The 27,002-nt window shown below is 35.5% G+C and overlaps 3 protein-coding genes across 4 annotated transcripts; 2 read left to right on the top strand and 1 right to left on the bottom strand.

The window, feature by feature from the left end:
* Window positions 1-30: 30 nt before the first annotated feature.
* LOC135687034 (fibroblast growth factor receptor 2) lies at window positions 31-18,241 on the bottom strand. Its single transcript, XM_065203468.2, has 15 exons — window positions 18,098-18,241; window positions 15,752-15,854; window positions 15,129-15,449; window positions 14,483-14,527; window positions 12,977-13,095; window positions 11,409-11,466; window positions 10,616-10,663; window positions 9,852-10,001; window positions 9,305-9,418; window positions 8,519-8,658; window positions 8,087-8,206; window positions 4,349-4,419; window positions 3,571-3,611; window positions 2,567-2,681; window positions 31-1,263 (listed from the first exon to the last, which is right to left on the bottom strand). The coding sequence occupies exons 1-15, from the start codon at window positions 18,104-18,106 to the stop codon at window positions 1,107-1,109; spliced, it is 1,611 nt and encodes a 536-aa protein (XP_065059540.2). The 5' UTR covers window positions 18,107-18,241; the 3' UTR covers window positions 31-1,106.
* LOC148957855 (uncharacterized) lies at window positions 4,473-6,982 on the top strand. The gene has a single exon (XM_089114662.1). The coding sequence runs from the start codon at window positions 4,499-4,501 to the stop codon at window positions 6,911-6,913; it is 2,415 nt and encodes an 804-aa protein (XP_088970788.1). The 5' UTR covers window positions 4,473-4,498; the 3' UTR covers window positions 6,914-6,982.
* A 41-nt stretch (window positions 18,242-18,282) lies between the features above and the next one.
* Window positions 18,283-26,745, top strand: LOC135687036 (uncharacterized). 2 transcript variants are annotated; one of them, XM_065203470.2, is made up of 6 exons: window positions 18,299-18,433; window positions 19,487-19,659; window positions 22,624-22,984; window positions 24,501-24,645; window positions 25,522-25,631; window positions 26,229-26,745. In XM_065203470.2, the coding sequence occupies exons 3-6, from the start codon at window positions 22,643-22,645 to the stop codon at window positions 26,484-26,486; spliced, it is 855 nt and encodes a 284-aa protein (XP_065059542.2). In that variant the 5' UTR covers window positions 18,299-18,433; window positions 19,487-19,659; window positions 22,624-22,642; the 3' UTR covers window positions 26,487-26,745. The 2 variants fall into 2 exon arrangements, with proteins under 2 accessions (XP_065059541.2, XP_065059542.2); XM_065203469.2 differs by lacking the exon at window positions 19,487-19,659 and having other exon boundaries at window positions 18,283-18,433.
* The last annotated feature ends 257 nt before the right edge of the window (window positions 26,746-27,002 follow it).

Raw genomic sequence — 27,002 nt, 5'->3', positions numbered from 1 at the left:
GGTGGAGTCAGTGATAGTTATCACAAAAAGTGGCTGAGCAAAATGAATAAGATGGATAAAACACTCAAATCACACAATGGTAAAGTAATAAAATTACTAAATCTAATTCAGAGTTATCTTAAGACACTTTTAGATACTCTGTCTTTGTGCTCTAAGTCAGAAAATATCCGTTTATACCATTAGAGCAGAGGCTGATAATCGAATCGCCGTTGTACGATAGAATAGATAGTAGGTGATAGATTGATTCGATTTGCATCATAATAACTACAATCTAATCATTCTATATTCAATTTGCATCTCCGATTCAATTTGAGTTTGAGACAAACTAAATGTAATATCGATCTTCGTGAGTTAGCCTGGCGTCACTTCCTATTGTCAAATAACCGACATAATTCGGTTTAAGTAACCAGTTTTTCGCTGATTGTAAGCAAAGGGAAACAAGACCATCCAAAACGATTATAGGATGTCCGATAATGCATCTAGAATAAAAAGGACATTTTTTGGCAGCTTAAGTTAATTTGCGAATTTTGATGTATATACATATGTTAAGTTTAAAGGAAAGCTTGCAGAATCAATTTAGAATCCGAAAGGAACTCATCTGCTGACAGAGAATCAGATTCAAGTTACATTGTAGCCATTTGATCTGGGCTTTTTTGGTATTCACTAACACTTGGAGAGTTGGCTGCTGATTCGATTGCCTGTTGATTGGTACCCAAAGAAAGTTCTTAAGTGACTTTGCACCTAGATTCTTTCTTCTGTATGGGTCATACAAAGCTAGTATTTATTTTACTATTACAATACAATTCAAAATTTACTTGAAAATGGTTTTTTAATTAATTAGGATAGGTAAAGTATTTCTCTCATTTTATTGTTGTAAAATATTACTCATACTCTTACCTGAGCTTACCAATTTCCGATTGCTAAAAAATTACATTTCATCACAAGGAAAACTTCATTATCAATTTGCCATTGGCTTCGTTTGAATAGACGAACAATTAGTTACAAGCTTATCAAGGTAAGAATCACTTTGCATTCTAAAAACGTTGGTATAAAGTTGAGGCGACAAAAAAATAGGAATCGTGAGAAAACCTGTTGACTATTGTCCATTAACAATTTGCAACAAGTTTCTGTGCCACATTATCTGCGTTCTGCAATTCCTCACTCTCATATTCTTCCAAAAATCGTTGCATCGACTTTTCTATTTCCGTAAATGGCGGTCTTTGGTTGGCGAAAGGAGACCAACACCTTCTCATGATGTCACATCTATGAATGTCAATTGTAGGTAAATTCAAATATATACATGTATTGTGCAACTATAATGCAAAGAAGATGAAGTTGACAACAAACTACTTAAAGGGAATTCAAAATGTTTAAAGCACACAGAGATTAGATAAGATAAGAAAAAAGTGAGGTAGCATGATATTTTACGATTAAAATTATAAAAACCTAAGACCCTGTTCATACTGTACTAGCAGTCCAGTTGCAAGGAGACGCTGTTGACAGGGGCCTTGCGACCGGGGGGTGTCACACCCCCAATAGTATCTCAATAGGAAATTTCAGGAAAAAATCTGCTCGGAGGAAGAAACGCTTTAGGTATTCCAGAGACCTTCATGTCAAAATAGCAATAAAAGATCAAGCAAAGGTAGTTGCTTCGTTGGTTAAATATGATATTCCTTGATATGAATGAAGGTAAACAAACTAATGATTTGAATATTTGAAGATTGCTTGTTGGCAATAAATCTAAAAATCCAGGCCCTCGTTAGGTAAAATTAGAAGTAACAGACAACCTGGTATTTTTCAAGACCACGGCGAAATTGTTGTTTTTATCTGCTGTAAAATGTTTTTGCAAAAAAAAAAATTTTTTAATAGGATTAGGAGGATTGCTTTAGTGAAGTTTGCTTAAAAGAGTGCATTTTCCAGGGAACTAGAAGCATCAAAATTCGAAAATTTCCTCCTCCTTCGGCGGCAACAATGGTGCCGTCCCAGGTAGTAACTATATCCTTTGCCCGACCCAATAAAGAGATTTGACAAGACTATTAAGAAAGCCCGTTATTATCAAACAGAGTTAGATTGACAAAATGTATTGCAGAGGTTTGTGACAGCAGCTAAAAAACTTCAGGCAATAATTTTTTAATCAGGTGAATTTGTAGTCCACGCCACCCCCCCTACGAGGCTTGCCTCGTGACGGCCCTGGCTGTTGAATACGGATTGAAATGACTGAGTTTCACACACAAGGAACTGTTAAGACTGCTCTATGTGTGTTATTATATTTAGTTGCTATGTACCCTGAGAACCACAACAGTTCACCCATTTTAGAAATCTTAAATTTGGATCATATAACCTGAAGGACATAATGAAATACCATTCAATGTGCAAAATCAGTTAAATGCGTCACGAATCGGATGAAATATCACCCAATAAGCACAGGCTCATTCCCCATTCAACCTCTGAAACTTGGTTTCTGTTCAAAACTTTATGAACAAAAGTCTGTGGTCAAAGTGAAAAATTCTTATAATAAATCTCGATGACGTCATAATTAAGAACTCATGCTTCAAAAGAAACTCACACTCCGTTTGGACATGCCTTAGGCATATTCAGTCTTTTTCCAGATTTCAAAAAATCCCTCAAATCAAACACATTTGCATTACGGTCTGAAAGAATCTCGTTGTATGGATCAGCCCCTGTAAAATAAAGGGTCAAAATTCCAAAAGCAAAATTTTCCTGCTAATGAGAATGTTTTCCTATAAATATTAAGAAAGAAAATATATCATTTTAAATTCTCACTATAAATTTCACTTTAGATGATATTTCCTCTATATTGTGTAAAAATATATGCAAAATTTCCCCCTATATAATGCAAAAATAAAAACCTGTGTAAAAAAACAAAAAGGGCTGTTTCATACAAATAACCCCAACAGATCAAAACTTTCAGCTTCTATACTCCGTTCACTTTCTGTTTGTAGCAGCTGCCAACACACTTGATTGTGCATTCAATTGTTTGACCTAAACCATTTTACGCAAGGTTTTTTCAATCTTCCATTTCCTTACAAAAAGATAGTCAAACTTAACAAGTCGATACGACCCTCTCAGCTCAAGCACCATGGAGGCAAAATACACCATTTTTAACTTTGCAGATTTCTTTGGGAAATAGTTGAAAAGAAATCCTAGAGTTAACTATTGGCTTTGTAAATTTTCCTTGAGAACCCTTATATTTAAGAAGCTTTAACGTGCCTCCTGCAGGTATCTTGTCTTCTTAAAAAGCAGCCTAATTAGGCACAAGTACCACTCAGCAAAATGATCCATAGCAAATATAAAAGTAGAAGATCTGCGTCCTGACTTCATGCTTCATTTTTAGATGCATACATCATCTCCCATTTTAGAAATGGTGGGTCAGTTTTCAGGTTTGTTTTTCTCTTATAAATTTATTTGAAGTAAAATGAAAGTCACTTCTTGGTATTAAAAAAGTAAATACTGACTCCACAGGATAGCCAGTCCATCTGTTTGATCAAATGTGAAATTATCTGCAGACTTATGACATGAAGTTTATATAATCGAAATTCTAATACTAACCAAATGAAAAGATTTCCCAAAGAATTATGCCGTATGACCATCTATAGAAAAGAGGAAATTAATGAGCAAAATTCTATATAAAAATAATTATGCGTGACAAGATGGTTATGGGCTATAGAGTTCTAAAGTGTGACGTCATCAAAAACCTATTTTTAGAATTTTTGAATTTTAACCACATAGCGTAAAAGATCAGACTTTCAAATAAGCAAAATTGGCCAAATATGTCTAAAATAAGTTGAGATATGGCTAATGAAAGATTTGAAGTTTGCTAACGAATCACTGTTATTTTGGCTCTGTTCATAAAGTTATGAACAGAAACCAAAATACAGAGGTTTGATGGGGGGGGGGGGGGGGGGGGGTGGTGGGGGAGAACCAATAAACATGTGGCCATATCTCTGCCAATTCATAACACACTTGCCTGATTTTGCACATTTAGAGGTATTTTATGATGCTCTTTCAGGTTATGGGATCAAAATTAAAAAATTCTAAAAATAGATTTTCCTGATATCATCATTTTAGAACTCTATTGATTAGAACATAATCTACATCTATGGAATTGCACTGTGACAAAAACAGTCTTAATTCAAAGTTATGAAAGGCTGTAGGAAGCACGTCTACAGAAAGGAAAACATTCGTCACATGTCGACATTGCTTAGATTTTGTATGAAATTTTTAAGATGTTCAGCTTTAAATATCCACACATGGTTGTCTTTACCATGAAAACTTTTACTTCATACCCATACATAAAGTCACACAGATTAGCATCAAATTTGCTCACATGTCACTTTCCATGGTATAACGTTCACCTTCTAGAGTTTCAAGTGCTACCCACTTAACTGGCATGTATCCCTGAAAAAATGGAGCAAGGAATGCATTATAAAGTAGTATCTATGTAAAGTGAGTCCTTATACAACGAGCTGGTATAAAAATGGAAAATGCTCCATCTAAATCATTGAAAATATGTTACCACCATGAGTGGAAGTTTGGAACAGCATTTGAAAAGAGATTCAAAAATTGTTGCGACTTGTTTAAAAATCACAAGAATAAAGTCAAGGGAGGTCACAAAATATCTTTGGAATTGGCTAAAATGCTAGTTGCAGTAGGCATTGACTGTGTACCCGGCACGCAGCTATGTAGAAGTTGTTATGACAAGGCTATTACTTATGCTGAAACTGACCAAGAAGAGGGACAATCAACGTCTAGCAAACAAATAAAGGACAATACATATCAAGTGGAGATGGATGACATACAAGACCAACAAAGAGAAATAATGAATGAAAGTCTCCAAGCTTTAGGTGAATCACCATTGAAAACCCATGCTTTGCCACCTCATCAAAGGGTATCTTATGCAAAGAGAAAGGTTGAATGTGCCATTGGATCTCTTAAGCAATCTTTTGCAACAGCAGTAGGTATTGATGAATATGACCTGATGGAAAAAGATTCTCACGAAGTGCTTAAAGAGGAGACCTTGCAAAAAGCAGAAGATTTGGACAAACTCATGGAAGCAGTTAAGGTTAAGTTAGCTTCGTTATCTTCTTATCGAGAGAAAATCCAGCTGCTAACTCTTACACCTGAATCTTGGACGCTTAGATATTCTGCCAGTTTCTTTGGAGTTTCAGAATATGTCATAAAAAGAGCCAGGGAAGCTAGAGCAAAGGGAGGTATTTTAACCTTGCCTGCTAAAAAGAAGGGTAATGAGTTGTCGGAAGGTACAATTGGGCTAATCAAGTCATTTTATGAAGATGACGAATATTCTCGACTGATGCCTGGACAAAAAGACTGTGTCAGTATTGCAAGAAACAAACATCAACAGAAGCGTCTTTTATTAACAAATTTGAGCTTTCTTCACTCACAGTTCAAAAAAAGGTACCCACAAATTAAGATAGGGTTTTCAAAATTTTGCACATTACGGCCTAAATGGTGTGTCTTTGCAAGCTCAAGTGGTTCTCATTCAGTCTGTGTTTGTGTTATACACCAAAATGTTGTTCTCATGGTTGATGCAATGAACATTGATAGAACATATAAAGCTTTAATGGCAATGATTGTGTGCGATCTTGAAAATAAAACATGTATGCTTCATAGATGTAACAATTGCCCTGGAAGAGAAGAGCTACGATCATTTTTGATATCAAATTTGGATGAGGAGGAAGTATCTTTTCAGCAATGGCAGAGCACAGACAGTTCACAGATGGTTACAGTCTCCATGATTTTGGATGAGTTTATTCGGCTTATGATTGAGTCAATTGACAGTTTGACTGCACACTCTTATATTGCAAGATGTCAGGGCAGATACTTGAAGGAAAGGAAACAAGATATTGATGATGAAACAGCACTTGTTTTGGGAGATTTTGCTGAGAATTACACTTTTTCAATACAAGATGAGATCCAGTCATATCATTGGCACAAACAATATTGCACCCTTCATCCTGTCGTTCTTTATTATAAGGAGAAAGGACAACTGGTTGAAAAATCCTTTTGTTTTTTGTCCGATGATCTCAATCATGATACCTGTTTTGTGTACAAGGTCCAAACAGACTTGGTTAATGCTGTAAAAAATGAGCTACCACAATTGAAAAAGTTTGAATACTTCTCAGATGGTTGTGCAGGCCAGTACAAAAATTTTAAAAATTTGTCTAACCTTACATTCCATGAAGCAGATTTTGGAATCAAAGCAAAATGGACCTTTTTTGCCACAAGTCATGGGAAGTCTGCATGTGATGGCATTGGAGGAACCGTGAAAAGACTAACAAAAAGGGCAAGTTTACAAAGACCTTATGGCAATTTCATTTTAACTGTGGAGGCAATGCTAGACTTTTGTAAAGAGAACATCCCAAATATAAATTTTATTCATATAGGGAAAACAGACATGGTAGATGTGCGAAAAAAACTAGAAGCTCGTTTTCAAATTGGGAAAACAATCCCAGGAACCAGAAGCTTCCACCACTTTGAGCCATTTGGACCCTACACAGTTTGCTACAAACGAACTTCAGACAGCAAAGATTTTGCAGGCACCTTTGATATATCTGGTGGTGGAAACCAACTGATTTTGTTGAAGGATTTACAAGCAAATGAGTACATTGCCTGTCATTATGAAAAACAATGGTGGATAGGAATTATTGAAGAAGTTAGCAGTGAGGAACAAGATGTTCTTGTAAATTTTTTACACCCACCTGGTCCAGCTAGAAATTTTTTGTGGCCCAAGCGACCTAATACCTGCTGGATCCCAGTGACAGATGTAATAACCAAGCTGCAAATTCCATCTACAGCAACTGGACGCACTTACCAAATAACTAATGATGAATTTTCAGAAATAACTGAAGCTTTCTCAAAAATTTATTTCTAGTTAGTCTGAGGATAATACTGTGAGTAATATTGAACTTTTATAATTTTTATTTTTAGCTGATTGTTTAATGCTAATGTATGGTAAGTAGGAGTGTTGACAAATGAAGTGCAAAATTTTGTTGCACAAAAACGAAAAGAGCAAATTTTCGGATAAAAAAATCATATTTTTGGAGCTTCAATATCTCCTGTGTTTCAAATATGCAATTGAACTGTGTGATATTTTTGGAAAGCACTACACAAATACTTTTAACATTTGAAACTTAAAATTATATATTTGTTGACAGACTAGTGGAATTTGAGCCCCGGAAATGGGTTGTGCAGATTTGCGATATTTTACAATTGGTGAAAAATTGGAATTTTCTCAATGTTCTGATGATTTATGATCATTTAAATGCAATTTTCAGATTCAGCATGGTTAAAAGGTCTCTAGTGCCAACTAAGGGTCTCCTATCAACTATATTTTAAATTTTATGGTAATTTTAATTTGTTGTATGTAGCTTGAAAAATTTTTTGGGCGTGCCACGCCCTAATTTAGGGCAATTTTCAAATGGTGATATCGCCGGAACCAGTCAAGATATTGACTTCAAATTTTGAACAAACTCATTTCTCCAGAATGTTAGTGCATGGTAGGAAAATCAGTAAAATTTGAGATCAAGGGTTACAAAACTGCCAGTTTGTATTAAATTTCCTATGGAATCACCCTACAGATAAAACCATCAAACAGAGGCGAAGCCAAAAATTTTTTTGGAGGTGTAAAGAAATGATTTTTGCCGACAAAAGTGCGTGTCTCACTCATTAAGGGTGTGGTTCAAAAGATAAATAATTTTACATACTCTTTTTTCTACGTTTCTATTTCAAAGTTCATAGTTTAGTGTCATACTTTGAATGAAAGTTCAACTTCTACAGAATATCAATACGTTACAATTGTTGCAAAAATATAACAGGGTGAGAAAAAAATTCTTTTTTTCCCGGCAAAAATCCTTGATATGCCCCGGACAAAGTGTTGCGGGGGTACCGCGCCCCTAAACGGATTTTGTTTTAATTTTTAAGATTCTTACGGGTATCTTTTACAAAAAATCATTACTTTAAAAAGAGAAAACAAACATGGTTCATCCTTAACTCTGAATACAAATGTTTCATACCCTAAATGCTACTGTAAAAATTGAAAATTCACCTTGCTGGTTTTATATTCGCCAGTTTCTTCGACGCATCGTGCTAAGCCAAAGTCAGCAATCTTTGCAGAATCGTCATCAGCTATCAATACATTTCTTGTTGCCAAATCACGGTGAATGATCTAAATGCAAAAACAAATGTAAAAATGAATACACTTGACTTTAACTTCAGTGCAAGAAAATCCGCCACTTAAACGCTAATCAGAAACACTGAACCTCTTTTCTTTCCTTAAATAAAATTTGTAAAATCATCAAAAATCCGTCAGAAAATTGTTCCTATATAAAGTACAACATATAAATCAATTAGATTTTATCAAAGATAACAAAGGCGTCGAATCTCTTCAACAAACGTAGCTAAAATGTATGCTTAGGATTTATAGAATCTAGAAATTAGCAATTTATTCGAGTACGTAACAATGTATGTCATCAATTACTTGCTTGCCAGCCAGATATTCCATGCCAAGAGAAATGTCGTAAGCAGCTTTTAATAAAAACTTGATGCCAAGAGCATCGCCTTCCTGCTGCAGCATAGTTAGCAATGAGCCCCTTGCCAAATATTCCATTACAATATAAACTAGAAAAAAACGTATGAAGCATTTTGATTGAATGTGATATTAGGTTTCTGTCGGTATGAAAGAATTTTCATATCAATTACAAGAAGATAACAAAAAATGACTGGAAACCATTCATTTGGCGTCAATAAATTTGATTAAAAATCATGGAATCATATATTATCAAGTCTCTGTTTCTCATAGTCTGGAAAATTTTTCTGATGCAGCTTACATCAGAAATAAAAGGTGAAACTAGCTGATTTCTGGATGTGAGCAAAACAGAGTCGTACTTCGACAACAAGGGGAATTGAGAAATTTGGAGGAGAATTGAGAAATTGGGAGGAAAATTGAAAAATCGGGAGGAACAATGAGAAATTGGGTGGGGAATTTAAAAATCGGGAGGAGAATTTAGAAATTGGGAGGGGAATTGAAAAATTGGGAGGGAAATCGAGACATTGGGAGGGGAATTGAGATGAGAGAAACTCTTCTCCTCCCAATGTTTCAGGCTCTGGTAGCCAGGATATACAGAGAGAACGGGTGCAGAGGGTGTGTCATTAGGCATAAATGAAATATAGAGTAAAAATTTATATATGGTTCGTTGATCAGATTAAGTGTTACTATTGACTGGCAAGCTAATTGTACGAAAAATTTCATTGTTTTGGACCTTACATTTATGGTCTGTTATGTGAAAACCAACCATTTTTACAATGTTTGGATGTTCTAGCATAGAAAGTGTTTGTATCTCTTTCTGGAAATCACTTCTGTGTCTGGGGTTATAGAAATCTGAAAGAGAAAAATTTGCACTCAAAAATAATGCTAAGCTTCTTTTTGTCGAATTAATAAAACAAAGCAACATGTCGAATTAATTTAGTAAAAGATCCCTTAATGGATAGAACGACCAGAAACGTTCATTTTTCTAGAGTAAGGACACAGAGGTCAAGTAATGAACTCTTGCTAACACGATTCCTTTAAAAAACAAATAAAGTCAATATGCATTTGCACATTGTTGGAAAGCCAAATATAAATCTCAGTTGCTTGTATATAGTTGTATGGGTTTTGAGAAAAACTTCTTCTTTAATTGCCTGATTTCCAGTATGCATGCTCCTATGAATCCACGCCAATAAAAGGAGCAGAGGATTGTTCCACTGGCATGCCATATCACTAGTTCTAAATGACAGTTGCAAAGTTAACACTTGTTGAGAACAACGGACAATACCATTAAGAATTTTGACCGCAACGTATCCAGCTAATTCATCTTCATCTTTGCAAGTCATATGACCTAAGATGACCGAGCCAAATTTTCCAGCACCAAGGATAGTTGGAGGGTTAGGTATTCGAACAGACAAGTCTTCTTTAATGCACACAACTGTAAAACGAAAATGAAAAACTTTAATGCCCCAAAATATCTAGTTATAAGAAATTAGGTATTCTTGTTAAATTTGTTCCAGCAGGTTTTTGAAACTAGTGGGCGTGAAACAAAGCTGACAGCAGCATGGGTCATATCTATTAAGGAAACATAATCAATTACGCCAAAGTCATATCAATAAAATAACAATCTATAGCAATATAACACATCAATAATAATAAATATACAATAGTTGCTTGAATGGCCATGTTTTGACCTTTGACATTTTCACAATTTTAATTCCATATCAGTTAAACATTATAAGCTTTTTTTCAGTTGGGAATGTAAGGGAAAGGCCTAGAAACTTATAGCAGGCCCTAACAAGGGAAAGGAGGGAGGGTTTGGAGGCGAGGGAAAAAGTCAAGCTTGTTCATTTAAATACGATAGTGAAAATGATAATTTCATTTGAAAAACCTAATCTTTTGAACCTAAGATTCCAGAGCCTTGTAGTATTCTTATGGCTACAATCTTCAAGACAGAAACAATGAAAATATCTTCTGTCAAATATCTTTGGTGAACCGATGGAAAAAAACTAAGAGAGGCAGTGAACCAACAAGAGGCAGTGAAATATCAACCTTCTTCTTTGTTTTCTTCGTATGTTTCATATGCAGCAACAGTTGTCACTAGAAATAAGAATCTATAAATCATACGACTGATATCTATGCAAAAGATTGAAAAGAGCTTATTTTGAACTATTTTTGGGTACATGCAATGGCGTAACGGAGGTATCTAGGGCCCTAAGAAGAAAACTCAGTCCAGGGCACTTTTTAAGGACTGCAAGAAGATCTCATCCAAGAGTGCAGAGCAAGCCAAATACGAAAGCAGGTAGTAAACGTAATAATTTTTCTCTTTAGCTAGGGGGAGCCAAGAAAGTCGCTTCAGTTAAAGAACTTATAAACTTACGAGGTGAACTTGAGCAAAGTCTTTAAAATATGGATCTAAATAATTTAGAGACCCTTTTTATCGAGTGCCCTTAGTTATCGAACTAAGGTGTCCTAGATAGCATTATGCCACTGGCTATCTGCTTAAAAAATGCATTAAAAAAGATTCTGTTAAGTTAGCACAGCAATTAAAGGAATTTGTGATACAATTTCTGGTTGATTTTATTCAACAATAAGCGTTGCATAAAATAAAAACTCTTCAGGCTAAATGCTTAAGCCCACTTTCAACTATTTCCACTTTCGGGAAGTTGTATCAAGGCCAAGAAAACAGGATGCTTTTTTGATTACGGAAGACAGAGAAATACTTGAAGAGAACCAACACATCCTTTTTGCTTATTGGATCCAGGTAGCGATTGTGTTGAAATATGTGAAAAAACAGATAGAAATAAAACTATGCAAAAATGAGGTAGTGGAAAATTAGCATTACCGTCTGTCTCCGGGGGTCCAACAGGGTCGAGATCTTGTTCCAAAGGGGTAAGAACAGCCTGCACAGTGAAAAAGAGCAAAGTAAACATGCAGATCAGAAACATCAATAAATTTTGAGTCAAACTTAGATATATTCCTTTCCTATGCTTTCAAAAGCCTGTCTTTAGGTGAGGAGTGAAAAAACTCGCTATTATGTTGAAAAGGCGGAAGATGAAGGGGAATGAAGGGAAGAAAAATTAGAAGTGAAGTAAAGAATAAAAGAGAGAAGGGTACAAAAAATACTATCAGACAAAACAGAAAAAGAAAATTTCGAACAGGAAAAGGAGCGATTAAAGAGGCAAAGTGTGAAAGAAGTAAATGTAAGGAAAAGAGTACGATAAAAGAAAACTAGAGAGGAAAAGGAAAGTTAATAGTGGAAAAAATCAATGGAAAGGAGGAAGAGAACGTACAGGCAAGAAAGATGCAGGAAAAAATTGACACAAAAGAATATAAGAGTAGGACTTGGCTGGGTAGAAGAAATCATTGTAAAAATTTCCCATATGCACTTGAACAATTATAGGTATTTGCGAACCCTAAATTTTCAAAACAAAAATTAAAAAAGGGGCTTGACAAAAATGATAATATAATATTTTAAGCTAGGAAATATATACCAAACAGTGGATTGTGAACGAAGATAGTGCCAAGAGCAATAATCGAGACATGTTCGAGCACAGTCGTTGTTCCGTCTAGGAGTTTTAGAATCTATCTGTTTAAAAATAAAAAACCGCTTTTGTGTTTTAAAAAACCGTTTCTATTTAAAAATAAAAAATCGCTTTTGTGTAGACAAAAAGAGTTCATTTCCACCTTTGGAGACAATTGATAATATTTTCATTAGGCAAGCAGCACTGATCAGGTGACCTTTAAAGTCATGAGCTAGCAACTCTGATTGGCCTATTTTTCGCAGTTTAGGCTAAATAGGTTCCTAATTAAGTTCTTGACCTCTACAGAGTATATATTTTTGTTGATTGTCACAAAATCTGGTCTGTTCTTCATTCTGAATATTTATTTGTGTACCCATGTTGCCAAAAGCCCACCAACAATAATATAAAAATAATATATAATATGAAATAATATATATAATATGTAATATATAATAATATTTAATATACAGTACTGTTTATGAAACAGTAGCAATAATTTTTTCATACTAACAGTTCAAATCTAACATAAATTGCATTGTGTATTTGCAGTTTTATTTAAAAATTCAATTTTCTGTCACCTTCATTGTTTTTGGTAATTGAGTATATAAATTAAATGGTTAAACCCCACATATAAGAGCCCGTTGGAAATTGTTTGGCTAAACAGGTTCTTTAAAATTGGAGCATTAAAAAGCAAATTTCTGCCGGAAGGTTCTTAAATCCCTAGGTTCCTATACAAGGCTGTCGCTCAGCTGTAACATAATTTGAAAGAAAAGACGTTCTAAATTCTAGCAACTTTAATTTTAGCTGTAGGTAGCCACAGAAGTTCTAAAATAATTCTCCTTCTGCACAGCCAAAACAGAGTTGATTACTACTATCCAGCCACACTTACTTGAGAAGGGGGGCCGCCATTGCGTCGTCTACTGCACAAAAACAATGCCAATGAAATACAAAAAACCAAGGCAATCGCAGCCACGGTTATCGCTATTATGTCTGTATACGATCCAAAGTCTGTGGCAAATAAGATATGTGAATATGTAAGTATATATACTATGAAAAGCTCTATGTAACAAAACAATGTGTAATAAAAATATAATCATGAAAATTCACCTGCAATTAACTGTTTTGACTACTTAAAAGGTTGCTAGATATATTTAGATTCTGATTTAGAACAGCATTACGAAAATAACAGTTTCAGTTTCAAAGTTTGATTGCTTGCATCTCCACAATTACTTCAAAAAATCTCTTATGTCTAGTGAATGAAAGTTAAAGTTTGAACATTGTTTATTTTTGCAAACAAATAACATAAGATTGATAAATTATTTGGTGCATGATTATTTTGATAAATTATTTGGTGCATGAACATTGTTTATTTTTGCAAACAAATAACATAAGATTGATAAATTATTTGGTGCATGATTATTACTGTTCAGTTTTTAATGATCGACACAAAAGAAATTACGGTAAAAACCCGCATGTAAGAACCTAATTTTTTCAAAGTTTGGCAAAACTTTTCAAAGTTTCAAAGTTCTTAATTTCTACGTAGTTCGATCCACGACTGGGTATACATTTTTCATCGTGTTCTTTCGGACCCTATTCTGACGTTTTATACTCTGAGGAGTGTCAGACGAAAAAGCTTTTGGCCAATATGTTGTAAAATGTTTGCTTTTTTCAAAGCCATTTTCAAGTTCTGTACCGCCAATAAATGAATTAAATGTTTAAACCCCACATATAAGAACCTGTTGAAAATTGTTTGGCTCTTAAAGCAAATTTCTGCCAGAAGGTTCTCAGATCGCTAGGTTTTAACATGCAGGTGTGTACTGTGTCACGATTTTCCAGCTGAAATGCTTTTTCATTACAGGTACAATCCCGGACAAAATTGTTGAGACAAAATGCAATTTTTACATTTTTCTTCTTCAAAGGTTGCCCCTGTAAATTTTAATTTCCTCTTTCCTCTCAAATCAATATTTGATTCATAGTTCTATCATTTCTCCTTCAAAAGTATGCATTCAACATTGTATTGGGGGAGGAGGAGAGTTACTTTTCACAGGAAAGAGAAAGTATAAACTTTCTTTGAAAAGTCTAAACTATTTTTGGCCGGAATTGAGGTAAGTCTAATTGTACCGCTCGCATTATTTTTTGCTGCCGTTAAATATTTGCGGCTCTGGTACCCAGGGTAGTCTAATTGCAAAATTTCAGCCTCAATGTTCTTGATCCACAAGATTCGTATTACGCAAGTGCTTACTGTATTCTGAATTTTAAGAGACTTTTATCCATGAATACACTTTTCAAACTCTAGGCTATTTAGTTCAAATAAAGCCAACTTGAAAAGTAAACAAACTGAAGTAAAAAAAAAGGCTTAGAACGCATTCTTACTAACCAATTTGTTTAGGCTTACCTGCTGTTTTCATCCCCTGTTCTGTCCTACTGGTTGGAGTACTTTCTGTTATTGAGATAAAGCGGTATTCGAAAGCTTTAAAAGTTTTACTAGGCTTTAATAGATCTGCTAAGGGGCACTAAATGAGAAATTAGGCATGACAGCAGCTAAACTGTACAACAATTGTCGGTGAATATAATTGGTTTGTTTTCATACTTGCTTATATTTTCAATACTTGAAATTGTAAAAAATTTAAAGTACAATGTGAACAAGCAAACTATTTTGACTGCCCGATGTAAGTAAGAAAGGGATCGAGGCAAAGTCTTTTCGTTCTTGTTGACTAAAACTTTGTTCCTTGTGCACTTTAACGAAGGATTAAAGAATTGGGTTCGTTTGAGAAATAACGAATGACTATTGAATCCGTTTGAGAATATCAACATAACCATTTGCCAGCAAGGGCCGCGGAGCAAGTTACAGTTGAGGGGCTAAAACGTTTTGAGGGGGGCTAAACATGCTAAAATCAAGAGCAGGGCGATTTTTTGTATGGTTTTACGTACATTTGGGAAATTATTGTATGGGGGGGGGGGGGGGGCTATAGCAATTAGTGCCAATTAATGGCTGGAACTCATGTAGCCTCTTACTATGTGCACGGTACTGTAAGTCTTACCTAACAAAACCATAACGACACTTTCTTTGGTGCAACTATCAGTTAATTTGTGTCCATAGCAATGAGCTTCCAGCCGGGATTCGTTACCAAACTCCTCAGTTTCAAATGCCAATGTCAGATTAAAAGGTTGTCGATTATACCAATTATAATGAGTAATTGTTCTCAATTTTGCAGTACTGTTATACTTTGATATCCACAGCTCTGCTTTCGTGACTGGCCCTCCTGCAAACCCCAGCTTGACCAAGCATGAAAGTGTAACGTTTTTTGTTTGGCCTTTCACTATTTCTTTGGGGTTTACAAAAATTCTGAGAACCGGTGAATCTAAAGAAAATAATCAGCATTAGAATGTTTTTCGAAATTTTCAGAATTAAAAAAGGTTTATTTTGTTCAATCCTTTGAGCAAATAAAAACAGTAGATCATACAAAAAGAGAATGCAAAACCAAAAAAATTAAAGAAACATAATTTCATTGCAGCCATAGATCAGGTTGCATTTTTCTTGGAGTATATTTAATAAGTTATCTAAACACTTCTGAATACAAAGCTCAGTTATTAAAAAATGCAGAAACGAGTCTGTCTCACATTCCTTGCATAAATATTATAGTTACTGTAAGATTTTACTTACCTGTTTCACGAGGGCAATTCAACGTATGCATTGGTGAAATAAAAATGACGAAATTGACGAAGAAAAGTATGCTTCGCAATTGCATGCTTCTCATCGTAGCAACCTGAAAAATTCAAAATTCGATTACATTTCGTGAGACACCTGCTTTTAAAGCTTTTTAAAACATCTTTCTCTGGTCTATATACAAACTGTATCGTTAGACGAGGCTCAAAGGTTCACGGACTAGCTTCCTCCTAACAAGCCAAACATAGGCAATGAATGCATTTACATGATGTGGTAAAAATTCTGAGGCTGTACACTCTTTTTTATAAGAACCAGTAAATTTAAGTCTAGGCTGACCGTTCCTTATTCTTTCGAAAATCTGAGGCTAGATTGTTCTTAATTTGCTTTTTTTTGTTCCAGGGAGGTGTTCAGGCTTTATTTGCCAACAAAGTGACTGAGACAACTTTCATATCCTTTTAAGTTTGAAAATTTACCGAAAAAACACCCACACGTAGCAGAAAATGACATTTTACGGCTGCTCAGCCTCAGATTGTTTTTAACTTTTGACCAATTTTTAGACTCAGGCTCTTATACAATATTTTCTAATAAAAAAGAGCGTAGCTGCAGGGTTTACCCTTTAATTGTTTTTATGTTTAAGAAACCTCGCTTAGAATCAGATGCAAGCGTAAACATTAACATAAAAAGCGTAAACGCTTTAGGGTAAAAAGTACCACAGAGTGGTTTGTAAAGAGTTAAGTTCTAGAGGACTGTATATATTCAACATAAAGTTAAATAATCTAAAATAAATAGTTTAATAGTTTGACGAACGAGAGGAAAATAGAAAGAAATCACCTGGTTGTCTTTAGAAATACCATAACATCATCAAAGAATCGTACAGCAAAGAATGATTGGAATAAGAGTTATTCTTCGTAAGAATGTCAGTAACACGACGTTTCACAAGAGTTTTTTTAATATGAATGTTCTCAAGAGTTTCAAGATACGAATGTTCGCTAGCGTTTTTGATAATAAGTTCCGATATGCCACGCCCACACCTATCAACGTAGTAGCCTCGCTTTCATGGTTCGCTCACATTATGTTTTAGAATAAGCCATAAAATCAAAGAAAATAAAACTGTGACTGAACGAACGATCAGTATAGCAACTTAGAGAAGATTTTTATAAGTCCCACCCAGATTAACCAGCCCCCGGAGGGGCTAATTCGAAGTTTTAAGGCACAGCCTTTTATCCACGACAGTCCAACCCCACTCCCCACCCCCTCCATCTACATTCATTTTTTTTATAAGAAACAAAGGTCGATATTGAGTACTCCAGTTTCTTAATGTTCTGGAAATTTCAATACTCATTGTTTCTTAAGAGCATTTTTTAATTATGATTTTATGAATGATGTTATGAAATGTTTGTGACTTTTTTATTACGTCAAGAGTTTCGCTTCCTTTCCGATGCTGTATTTAGTTGTGGGAAGTATATTTTTATCCCTTGTGTCTTAAGTTCTAGGCCAACAGGGCAATCTTGTTCTTGAATTCTACAAAATTTCGTTTTTCTCAGCTTTATCACGATTTAATAGTTTCTTAATTTTTTTGCTTCGAGTACTGGAGTTTCTGAATTTTTTCTGAGTGTCCAGTACTCGTTTCTTATAGCCAGTTTCTTATAAAAAAATGAGTGTACTCCCCTCCCCTCCAAACCATTCTGCGTACGCGCCTTGCAGTTGAACCTTGATCTGTTTTGCTTTGAAATTTATTGTTAGTTACGATGTTTTCGCAAATGCACTAGAAATCGTTTAAACCATAAGATTTTTCACCAATTCATGGAAGTTGAGACAGTTAACCTTTGATTGTAAACAAACCTAAAAATGTCACTTCCTCGCAATGACATCAATAACAGAAAATGGGCCTGGCCCAAAATAATTTGATTTCAAATTCATGTAATTTAGTAAAAACTATTTCGGTTCACAATTTCTTATAATGATTAATTGCCAGGCAACAACAAATTTAAAATGATTAAAATGTTTCTATTGGTATATAGTTGCCTGGGACGGCCTAGGGCGCTGAGAGAACCGAAGCGGTTTTCAAGCTCAGAAAATAAACCGGAAGGCAATCGTTTCTCATTTGGTATTTTGAAACATATTTGTCAGAAACTCTAATAATTAACGATGAAAAATAACGAAATAACAGCTTATTGTTATTACAAAATTTGTAGCTTCATACGACGAACTTTGCTTTTTTCACCAGCTTCTAAAGGGAGACTGCAAATCCTTGAAATATTTTGTTATTTTTTGATCGAAGAAATACAAGAGAATTCCTCGACAGGAATAAATAACATCGCTGAAGTTATCAGAAAAGTGTACCTTTTCCATTACAGTGTTGTCTGGCCTGTTTCACAGAATTCAGCTTTGCGGCCTCTCATTCTTCTGTACAAATGTGCCAAAGTTTCAATCTGATGCCTGTTATTGTTTTGTCAAACAACAGAGCCCAGTTTCGTGAGGAACAATACATCGCGGAAATGTCCTTCAAAGGATAGAAAGAGGAAGTTGACAGGATTCTAGGAACCTAGTAAAGATTTTAATCTAGTTTGCAATTGCACTAGAAAAATTACGTTTGAATCAGTTCATTTCTTAAACGATCAACCTGCAAAGTAGCTGCTACTCTATAAAAAGCAATTTTGGGCGAATTCAATAGTAAAGGTGAGTAATTCCACAATATATTGCTACAATATAAATAACCATGCGACAGAAGTTATTGTTGCACGGTTCGCAGGCCTGAAAATTGTCCATCATTAATTAAATTATACTAGATAATAAACTGCCTGGTTGGTTTTACAGAGATGGGTATGTGAGCAAAGTCTAACATGCTTGTTTGAAATCTATCATGAATTTTCTGTTGGGACTTCCCATGGCCTTTTCAAGTGAGGAAAACTCTGTGTGTGCTCAGACAAGAAAGAAGTAGATCCCCTCCCTATTTTCTTTTATCTGCTGTTTCTGTTCTGTTGGTAGGATGTTTGATATCCAACCAAGCCCCGGAGGACATCAGTTCTATCAAGCCCCGGAGGCCTGCTAATTTTTTGAGTCCTAAAGGGGGACTTGAAAGAATGGGGGGCTTATTAGAGAAGGGGGCTTATAATAACTGAAAGTTAAACAAGTTATAAAATGCCTTTATGCATTTTTTTATAAAAATATCATGCAAATGATCCTTAAAAACGTTGCTAGCAGCTTTGAAAGATTTTCAATCTAATCAATATCCTCATCATCATCAGAGTCACCAGGATCAGTTGATAACCCGTCGTCAAAAGACCCACTCAATGCGCATGTTTTCTTTGCTTGACATCAGGGGCTAAAAAAGGGGGAGCTTAATAGAGAGGGGGGCTTATTAGAAAGGGGCTTAATAGACTTTTTACGTTAGCTCCCAAACAGTGGGGGGGCCATAAAAGGTCACGAATGTCATCTAAGATGGCAGAGCTGATTGATCAGATCACACAGACTTTCTGAAACTTCTTATCATTGTTTCACTTCCTTTAAAACTAAACTTACACTTATATTTACAAAATTATATAAAAATAAATAACAAAATGAAATAACAAAAATAATACTATTTTGACAGTGGCAAAATGGGTACTTTTCTATCAAAACGTGTGACTTTCTTTTTCTTACAAAAAGTGGCACCTATTACTACATTTTTTAAATTTCTTAGTCGGGGGGGGGGGGGGGGGGGTGGGGGTGGGGGTAATTCCGTCTTTCCAGTTTGTCAAACCAATCACACACTATTAATCTAAACCGAGACCAGTACAGGACCAGACGATTTGCCTTTGAAAAGAATTGTATTGGGCACATAGGTGGTTAAAGTGAGTGTGGCGGTTGGGGGATGTGGGGCTGGTGCATCCTCGTCACCTGAGCCATCCGTATTCTTTGTCGTGGTACGCCTATTTTTCGAAGAATTATTGCAACTGATCTCCGGTGAACTCTTTGGAACAACAAGCTCCTGTTTCTCACACATCTCCATCAATATTTTGGAATGGGTATTATTTCAGGATATCTTCGCCTAGATCACTCGTTTAACAACCTATATGAGAGGGAGGCCCAGGATCTTATGGAAAGTTAACTATTGACCTTGTACTGTCGAGTTCCTGTTTGTCTTGAAAATATTCATGCATTTGTTGCAGTCTTTCATTCTGGAAATCTTGATTTTGATAATTGAATTCATCTATAAATTTCTTATCTTAAAGTTTATTGTATTATATGATTATATGAGGACTAGATAGCTTCTAATAGTTTTTTCTATATGTCCCACAGTCAGGGCCGTTTCCAGGTTCTACCTGCCGACAAAGTGAGTGAACCATCGTTTATTTGCCGACAGGTTTGAAAAATTGTCGACAAAGCACTCCCAAATGATAAAAAACTCTCCATTATGGAAACCAATTTTTTCAAAGGGGTATTACGCCATTTACACCCTCCAATAGCGACGGCCCTGCCACAGCCTTTAAAACAGTAAAATACTATATTTTTATCTCTAATATCGTTATTTCATATCTCATTCTAAACAATTGTTTTGCGATAAAGATGTCGATGACGATAAAGATACGGCACTGATAACGATTATGATTATAATGATAGCAATTAATATAAATAGAAAAGCAAAGAAGGAAGGAAGGACGGAAGAAAGGAAGAAAGGAAGGACGGAAAGAAGGAAGGAAGGAAGGACGGAAAGAAGGAAGGAAGGAAGGAAGAAAGAAAGGAAGAAAGGAAGAAAGGAAGGAAGAAATGAAGAAAGGAAGGAAGGAAGGAAGAAAGGAAGGAAGTAAAGGAAGGAAGGAAGGAAGGAAGGAGGGAAGGAAGGAAGGAAGGAAGGAAGGAAGGAAGGAAGGAAGGAAGGAAGGAAGGAAGGAAGGAAGGAGGGAAGAATTCAAGAAATTCACATTGAGTAGAATTCAAGAAAAGTAGACAACTACCTTGCACCATCCCAAGCAGCCTACCGACAATTAGGACCAACAGGGGATATTGTTTGGCGCATAAATTTATTGTGGCGAAAAAGAAGTTTACATAACAGGAAATCGACATGTCTTCTGCTTTTGATGCGATAAAGAGGCATGACTTAATCGATGTATTACAAACGTTTTTGAATGAAGGCGAATGTAGAATGACAAGGCTACTCCTCAGCAATACAACAATCAATATTCAGTTGGGCAACAACAAGAATAATGATATTGGTACAAATGTAGGATCTACACAAGGCGATGCAATCAGTGGTACGTTCTTTAACATCGCGTTTGAAAAAAGTTTAAAATCATTACAAGCAAAATTATACCAACAAAATCCATATTTAGAACATTCATATGCATTCACATCTCATCTACCAAAAGAATTAGTTTATGCTGATGATAGTGACTTCCCCACTGAAGGTAAGGAAGAACAAGAACATCTCAAAAGATACGCAATAATACTCTAGCTGAGTTCGACCTAAAAGTAAATGAAGAGAAAACTGAAGAGACAACAATAACGAGAAGAAGGGATAAGAAAGAAGAAGAATGGAGAAGAACTAAAAAGTTAGGAAGTCTGCTAGGATGTCAAAAAGATATGAAACGCAGAATACAGTAATCGTTTGCAGGTTTCAGCTCTATCAGCAAAGTATGGAAGCACCAAAAGATACATGTGAAAAAGAAACTGAAACTATATAAATCAATTGTTAAACCATTATTGCTTTAAAATTCAGGGACATGGGGTTTGACGAAGAAAGAACTACACGAAATTTATGTCACCCATCGAAGACAACTCAGATTTGTTGTCAACTTAAGGAAAATATGTAACGAAAAATAACTCATCAGTATAACGATAAAGAAAAACAAATGGAAACTTTTTGGACATATACTACGCCTATCAGAAAATACACCAGCAAACGATGCAGTAAAATACTACGTCGAAAAGCCGAAAAATGCAAAGAATTACTCTGAATATCCGAGAAGAACCTTGCCAATCTCCATCAATCAAGATAACGAGAATGCACTAAAACAAGACCTCAAAATAAACAATTTACTTCAATAAACGACTACGAAAATTTGCCCAAGATAGACAGCAATGGAAACTTTTCATAGATGTCATTTGTTCTGCCCCAGGTTAATGAAATCTCATTTTTACAAATCGACAAGGCAAGGAAGAAAAAGAGGAAGGAAGGATGACATATGGGGGACAAAGAAAAAAAAATAGATAATAATCGATTCTTTATAGTATGTAATTTTAACTATTGCCCATTAATATGTGTATGTTATGCAGCAAAAGAAAGTCAGGATAAGCTAGAGAAAATGAATGAGAGAGCGTTACGACTAGCGTATTCTCACAATTCATCCTCCTGTAAGGATCCTATTGCCAACTCGAAGGAAACTTTTATCCATTTTCAATCAATAAGAATCCTAGCATTTGAAATATAAAAAACTCCCAAAAATCTAAACCCTATTTTATGAATGACTATATTTTACCAAAACTGACGAGTCATACCCAACATTTCGTGTACAAAATCTCTTTGTGATACCAAAGGTTTGAAATACTATGCTATCAGTTTCCAAGGGTTGAAAATCTGCAACACTTCCAGATGAAATCAAAACAGCCCAAAATTCTGAAGAATTTAAAAATCTGATTAAGACCTGGTTCCATGGAAATATGTTCACAAGTTCTTCTTGCAGTAAATAAACTGCCTTATGCGATCCGTGAAATTGTTTGATGTTCGTCTGAATTTGTGTTTTACCACTTTTGCAACAAGTAACATTAAATGAATCGTACAATGAAATACAAAAAGGAAGGAAGTTTAAACTGAAGGAACTTTGACATTTATATGTTGGTTCAGTAATTAGAACTTTCATAATGATCTGAACTGTTATCTTTCCTTCAAGTGGTTGAATTGCCTTTGCAATGGATTTCTTGGACATAATCGGGCATCACCATCGCCGCCAGAAAAGAGTTGTAGCTGAGCATCTCCACAACGAATCCGTATACAGGCGTATAGTCACATGCTTTGAAGACTGGAATTGTCTGAGGGAAGCTATAATCGGAAATTTCGGTGACATCCTCGTAAACAAAATTGCCAACGCTACTGGTTTAAGCAAGTATGATGTGAAGCATTATCGACATCCAAAGATAATTGCAGAAGTAATGTCCTTAAGCTTTCAGTCTGAAAATGGACAGGTTGTCGAAATAATAGATGTTGAAGACCTGAAGAACAATATGGCAGTCTTTGTTGAAATCACAACAAAGGTGAGTTACTATCTCTGAAACTGACTTCGAATGTGTTTAAGGTTATTGACGATTGATGATAACTAAAATTAGCATATACAGTTCAACCAGTCTCGTTCCCTCCCCACTAATTCACAGTACGGGCCTGCAAAAACCTCCGAATAAATCTAGACTTACTTTCTCTAGTAAAAGTAAGCAAAACTTGTTTCTCTTGAGTATTTTTCAACGAAGTCTTTATTGAATCTACATTACATATCCTTTACCTGAACAGTATCCTGATGATCTCATTAAGCCCCCTGTTTACACGGCTTCGGATCTATAGGATCCAACCGGATCCGTACCCAAAGTGGTACGGATAGGCTTTGCGTTTACATGGGACCTGGCGGATCCGATCCTATTTGGATCTGCTATCCGTACCAGTTTGGGATCTCTTTTGAAGATGGTCCCATTTGGATCCGACCCCGAAAAGGACTAGTGTAAACGGTTGGAAACGGATCTAAACAGGTACGGATACAAAAAAGGCGGAAGATGTCCATTTCGAGATACTTCGTAAGAAATTAATTGTTTCGAATCTTTCGACTTGATTTGTCCTCAGCAATCAAATCTATTTATCAAAATGTCTGCTTTTCCAAATGAACAAAAAGGTTGATGAAGGACCAAAGAGCTAAGTTTTTGGTTGGACTTATGAGGAGACGGCTCTACTGCTGAAAGTTGTGCTGGAAAATAAAGTAAACAAAATCTGAGGAGCAACTTATTGAGAAACAATAAAACAAAAATATGAAGCAGATAGAATAGCCTTCAATCGCTATAAAGGAACAATTATTTTCTCCCTTCTGAGGTTGAATAATTGCCGCCAAAATTTCGTTATTGGAGTGAGCACACAAATCTGCGCATCTTGGATCCATACAGATCCGATCCCGTGTAAACACCTCCTCAAAAATGAGTTTGGATCCAAATGGATCCGGTACTAATTGGATCCGATCCTGTTTTTACACCAAAAGCTTGTGAAGCTCTGCCTTAGAACCGTCCTGTTCATCAAGCACTTTATGACAGACCGGAAAACAGACCATACCACAAAATAAAGAGGAATCTTTTTGTAAAACGTTTAGCTCTTCAAACATCAACGGTACTACTAGCATTTTTGGAAACTGTAGAAAGGCCGGGGAGCCATTGGAAAAGATTGTAGAAGTGCAACGCTTTTATAAACTTTGCTTCTAGTTTAGCTAAGATTTTATCACAACCCGGTTTTTTTGTAACTTGTAGAGATTCCCCATAAAAAAGCTTCCTTGAAACCTTCAATTCAAGCAGAATATCCTAAGTAAAATGCATTAAATAGCATTTTCAGTGACTTCCTAGAAAAATATACATTTCCGAAAAGGGGAAGAGTTAACTTGTCTAGACAGAAGGATTTTGTCTCCAAACCTTTAATTGTAAAAATGCGCTCTTTGCGATCCCTTCTCCCCATTGTTTCTTTATATGAAAATAGTTGCTGGTGATATTGACTACAAAAGCTAATAAAAGCAAAACCTTTACACAGAATGGATCAGAAATACCTCCTGGACCTTACCGCATCTGGTGCCCAGTTCACTCGGAAGGACAAGGCTATTTAGCACTTGGTGAATCTGCAATCGGTGTTGCAAACTATCCTTTGACAAGTCGAGGGACAACTGCAAATATTACAAGTAAGAACAACCTCACACTATAGTTATGTCTCTAAATAAAAACGTCGAGAAATATTTCTGGAAGGATGTAATGTCATAAGACTATTTCAGAAATGAGTCCTTTCTAGAACTTCAGAGGATGTTGTCCCCAAACATTTTCCTCTGGGCTCGTTTATGTGAGCTGGAAACGATAAATAAATGATGTTTGAAATGAAATCTTATCGAAACCAGATAATAAGGTTTTTCCTTTTCCTTTTGTGGCAAGTTAATTTCATAGTAAGCCAGTACTCCCAAAAATGCTCTCAGTTCACAGGAAGAGGAAGTCAAATAGGCGAGACGAAACTATGCTAACGAATAAGATATCTAAGCTAAGCTTCATAAGCTTCTTTGTTTCGAGAGATATCTTTATTTGAAAGGCAGTACAGCGCATTTAACTGCGTGGCCCTGAAACTGCAATGCCTGCCAAAAGTATTTTGAACACCCAGCAAATTGTGTTGCATTTTATCACTTTTCCAAAAAAAAATTATTACTTCCCTCCCCCCTTCCCTCTAGAACAATGTTGATATTTTAGTGAAAAATCATACAAAAACGCAAAGAAAGTGCTTCCTAAAATCCTAACCCGTTTCATAGTAAACCAACATTGTTCCTTTGGGGGGAAGGGGGGGGGGGGATTGATTTTAACTTTGCAAACTGACGTCAGTGTTCGTCAGGGGGGATTGCAAGACTTTTGGCAGGCATTGTGCGTTGCCTACAATCAATCGTCGCACCTCCAATATTGGGGCCCTTACTGCATAACTGGTTTTAAGGCTGTAGTGGATACCTTCACTGCACTTCATAACCTTTCAAAATAAAAAACTGCATAACACCATTCTTCATGAGCATTAAATCAATTTTCAGGGATGTTTTTAGAGCCGGTTCCTGGTCTCGACCTGTACAATTTGCGAATCCAGCATCAAGAGCAAGTGTATTACGTACAATGCATCGAAAACGCAGTCTTTGCCCAACTGGTAAGATGCTAGAAAATGATAAATTATTTGATTATTATTCAGAGACAATCGATTGGCTTTTTCAATTATTGAAATCGAAATTTTGCCTCGTGGACATATTTTTCATCGTCGTGGGTTTGTGATCCATGCAACAATTTTCAGGAATGCGATGTTTTTAATCTAATCGTCACTACATAAGCCAAGTCTAAAACGCCTCCTCAGAAAGACTTTTCACAAAATACTTTGCCACAACCCTGCTTTTCTATTATTTTATTATTTATTTTTATCATTCTATAATATTAATCCTGAAAATTTTTAGAACCAAACTGCTTTAGAAATATACAGATTTTGCTTTGATTGTATGGAGAAAAGGCACATCGGGGAAAGATGAAATTATCACTCTTCGAAAGATGTTTTTTATATTTAGAGCGGTTTCAAAGACTGCTTAATAAACATGTCAATGTTTCAAAGTATTAGTTACATATTACTAATTCATTTGTTGTTGTTTGTCTTTACTCTCAGCACGCTTTAGTATTTGTGGCCTTCTTCAATTATCCGTCGAGCAGCTTTGTAATTGCGGCCTTCATATATCTAATGTTTAAAATACTATTTCCTCAGGTGGTACTTGGATCGCCGTTTCCAGAAAAGGCTGCTTTCCATGTTATCAAGCAAACTGAATGCGACTACTTCTATTTCATATTAGAGAATGAAAGTAGCGGCAACAACCACAAAAGTATGTTGAAGATTGGAGATAAAGATCTCATGGTCGTGGAAACACTAGATCACGATCCAAGGGACCTGGGAAGTTATCTGGATCAAGCATTTTTGTTTGCACTATGCTTGGATGTTAAAGCGAGACGTACAGTCTCAAAGTAGCTGATGAAACTTAAAAATTAGACATTTTCAGTAAACTTTTAGAAGGAAAAAAGGTTTAGAACTAAATGTTAATTATCGAAATACCTGATGAAACATAAAAAACTAGACATTTTCAGTAAGCTTTTTAAAAATAAATGTTAATTATCGAATAGTTTTTAGAAATCGTTCCTTTTGAGCAGTTTTTATTTTATATCATTTTATGAATAAGTAATTTGTATTCTCCTTTTTTTTAAATGAAACATTAAATGTGTTCCTGAAATTGAAGCATCAATCTACAATGCTTTCTTACACAAATTATTCTTGTTGTTCTTATGAAAACAGTGGCAAATGAACTACCAGCTATCATAATTAACAGGAGCTCCAAACGCTGTTCGTAACATTTTCGCAATAAAAAATTGTAATAATTGCACACTTGCTTTATCCGTTTCCCTTCGATTACAGAGCACGATTCAAATTACTTTTACAATTGTTCAAATCAGACATTACTGCTCGGGTATTTAGAGCCACACATGAATT

The sequence above is a fragment of the Rhopilema esculentum genome, chromosome 20 (genome assembly GCF_057945365.1).
Source record: "Rhopilema esculentum isolate cy_ngs chromosome 20, ASM5794536v1, whole genome shotgun sequence".
Classification (NCBI taxonomy): Eukaryota; Metazoa; Cnidaria; class Scyphozoa; order Rhizostomeae; family Rhizostomatidae; genus Rhopilema; species Rhopilema esculentum.
This window is presented reverse-complemented; position numbering and strand designations above follow the sequence as displayed.

Coding starts and splice junctions, on each gene's coding strand:
- LOC148957855 (XM_089114662.1), top strand. CDS start 4,499: ATGGAAAATGCTCCATCTAAATCATTGAAAATATGTTACCACCATGAG.
- LOC135687034 (XM_065203468.2), bottom strand. Junction 15,450..15,751: donor GAATTGCCCTCGTGAAACAG/GTAAGTAAAATC, acceptor TATTTTCTTTAG/ATTCACCGGTTCTCAGAATT. Junction 10,002..10,615: donor CGAAGAAAACAAAGAAGAAG/GTTGATATTTCA, acceptor TTCGTTTTACAG/TTGTGTGCATTAAAGAAGAC.
- LOC135687036 (XM_065203469.2), top strand. CDS start 22,643: ATGGATTTCTTGGACATAATCGGGCATCACCATCGCCGCCAGAAAAGA. Junction 22,985..24,500: donor TTGTTGAAATCACAACAAAG/GTGAGTTACTAT, acceptor ACCTTTACACAG/AATGGATCAGAAATACCTCC. Junction 25,632..26,228: donor ACGCAGTCTTTGCCCAACTG/GTAAGATGCTAG, acceptor CTATTTCCTCAG/GTGGTACTTGGATCGCCGTT.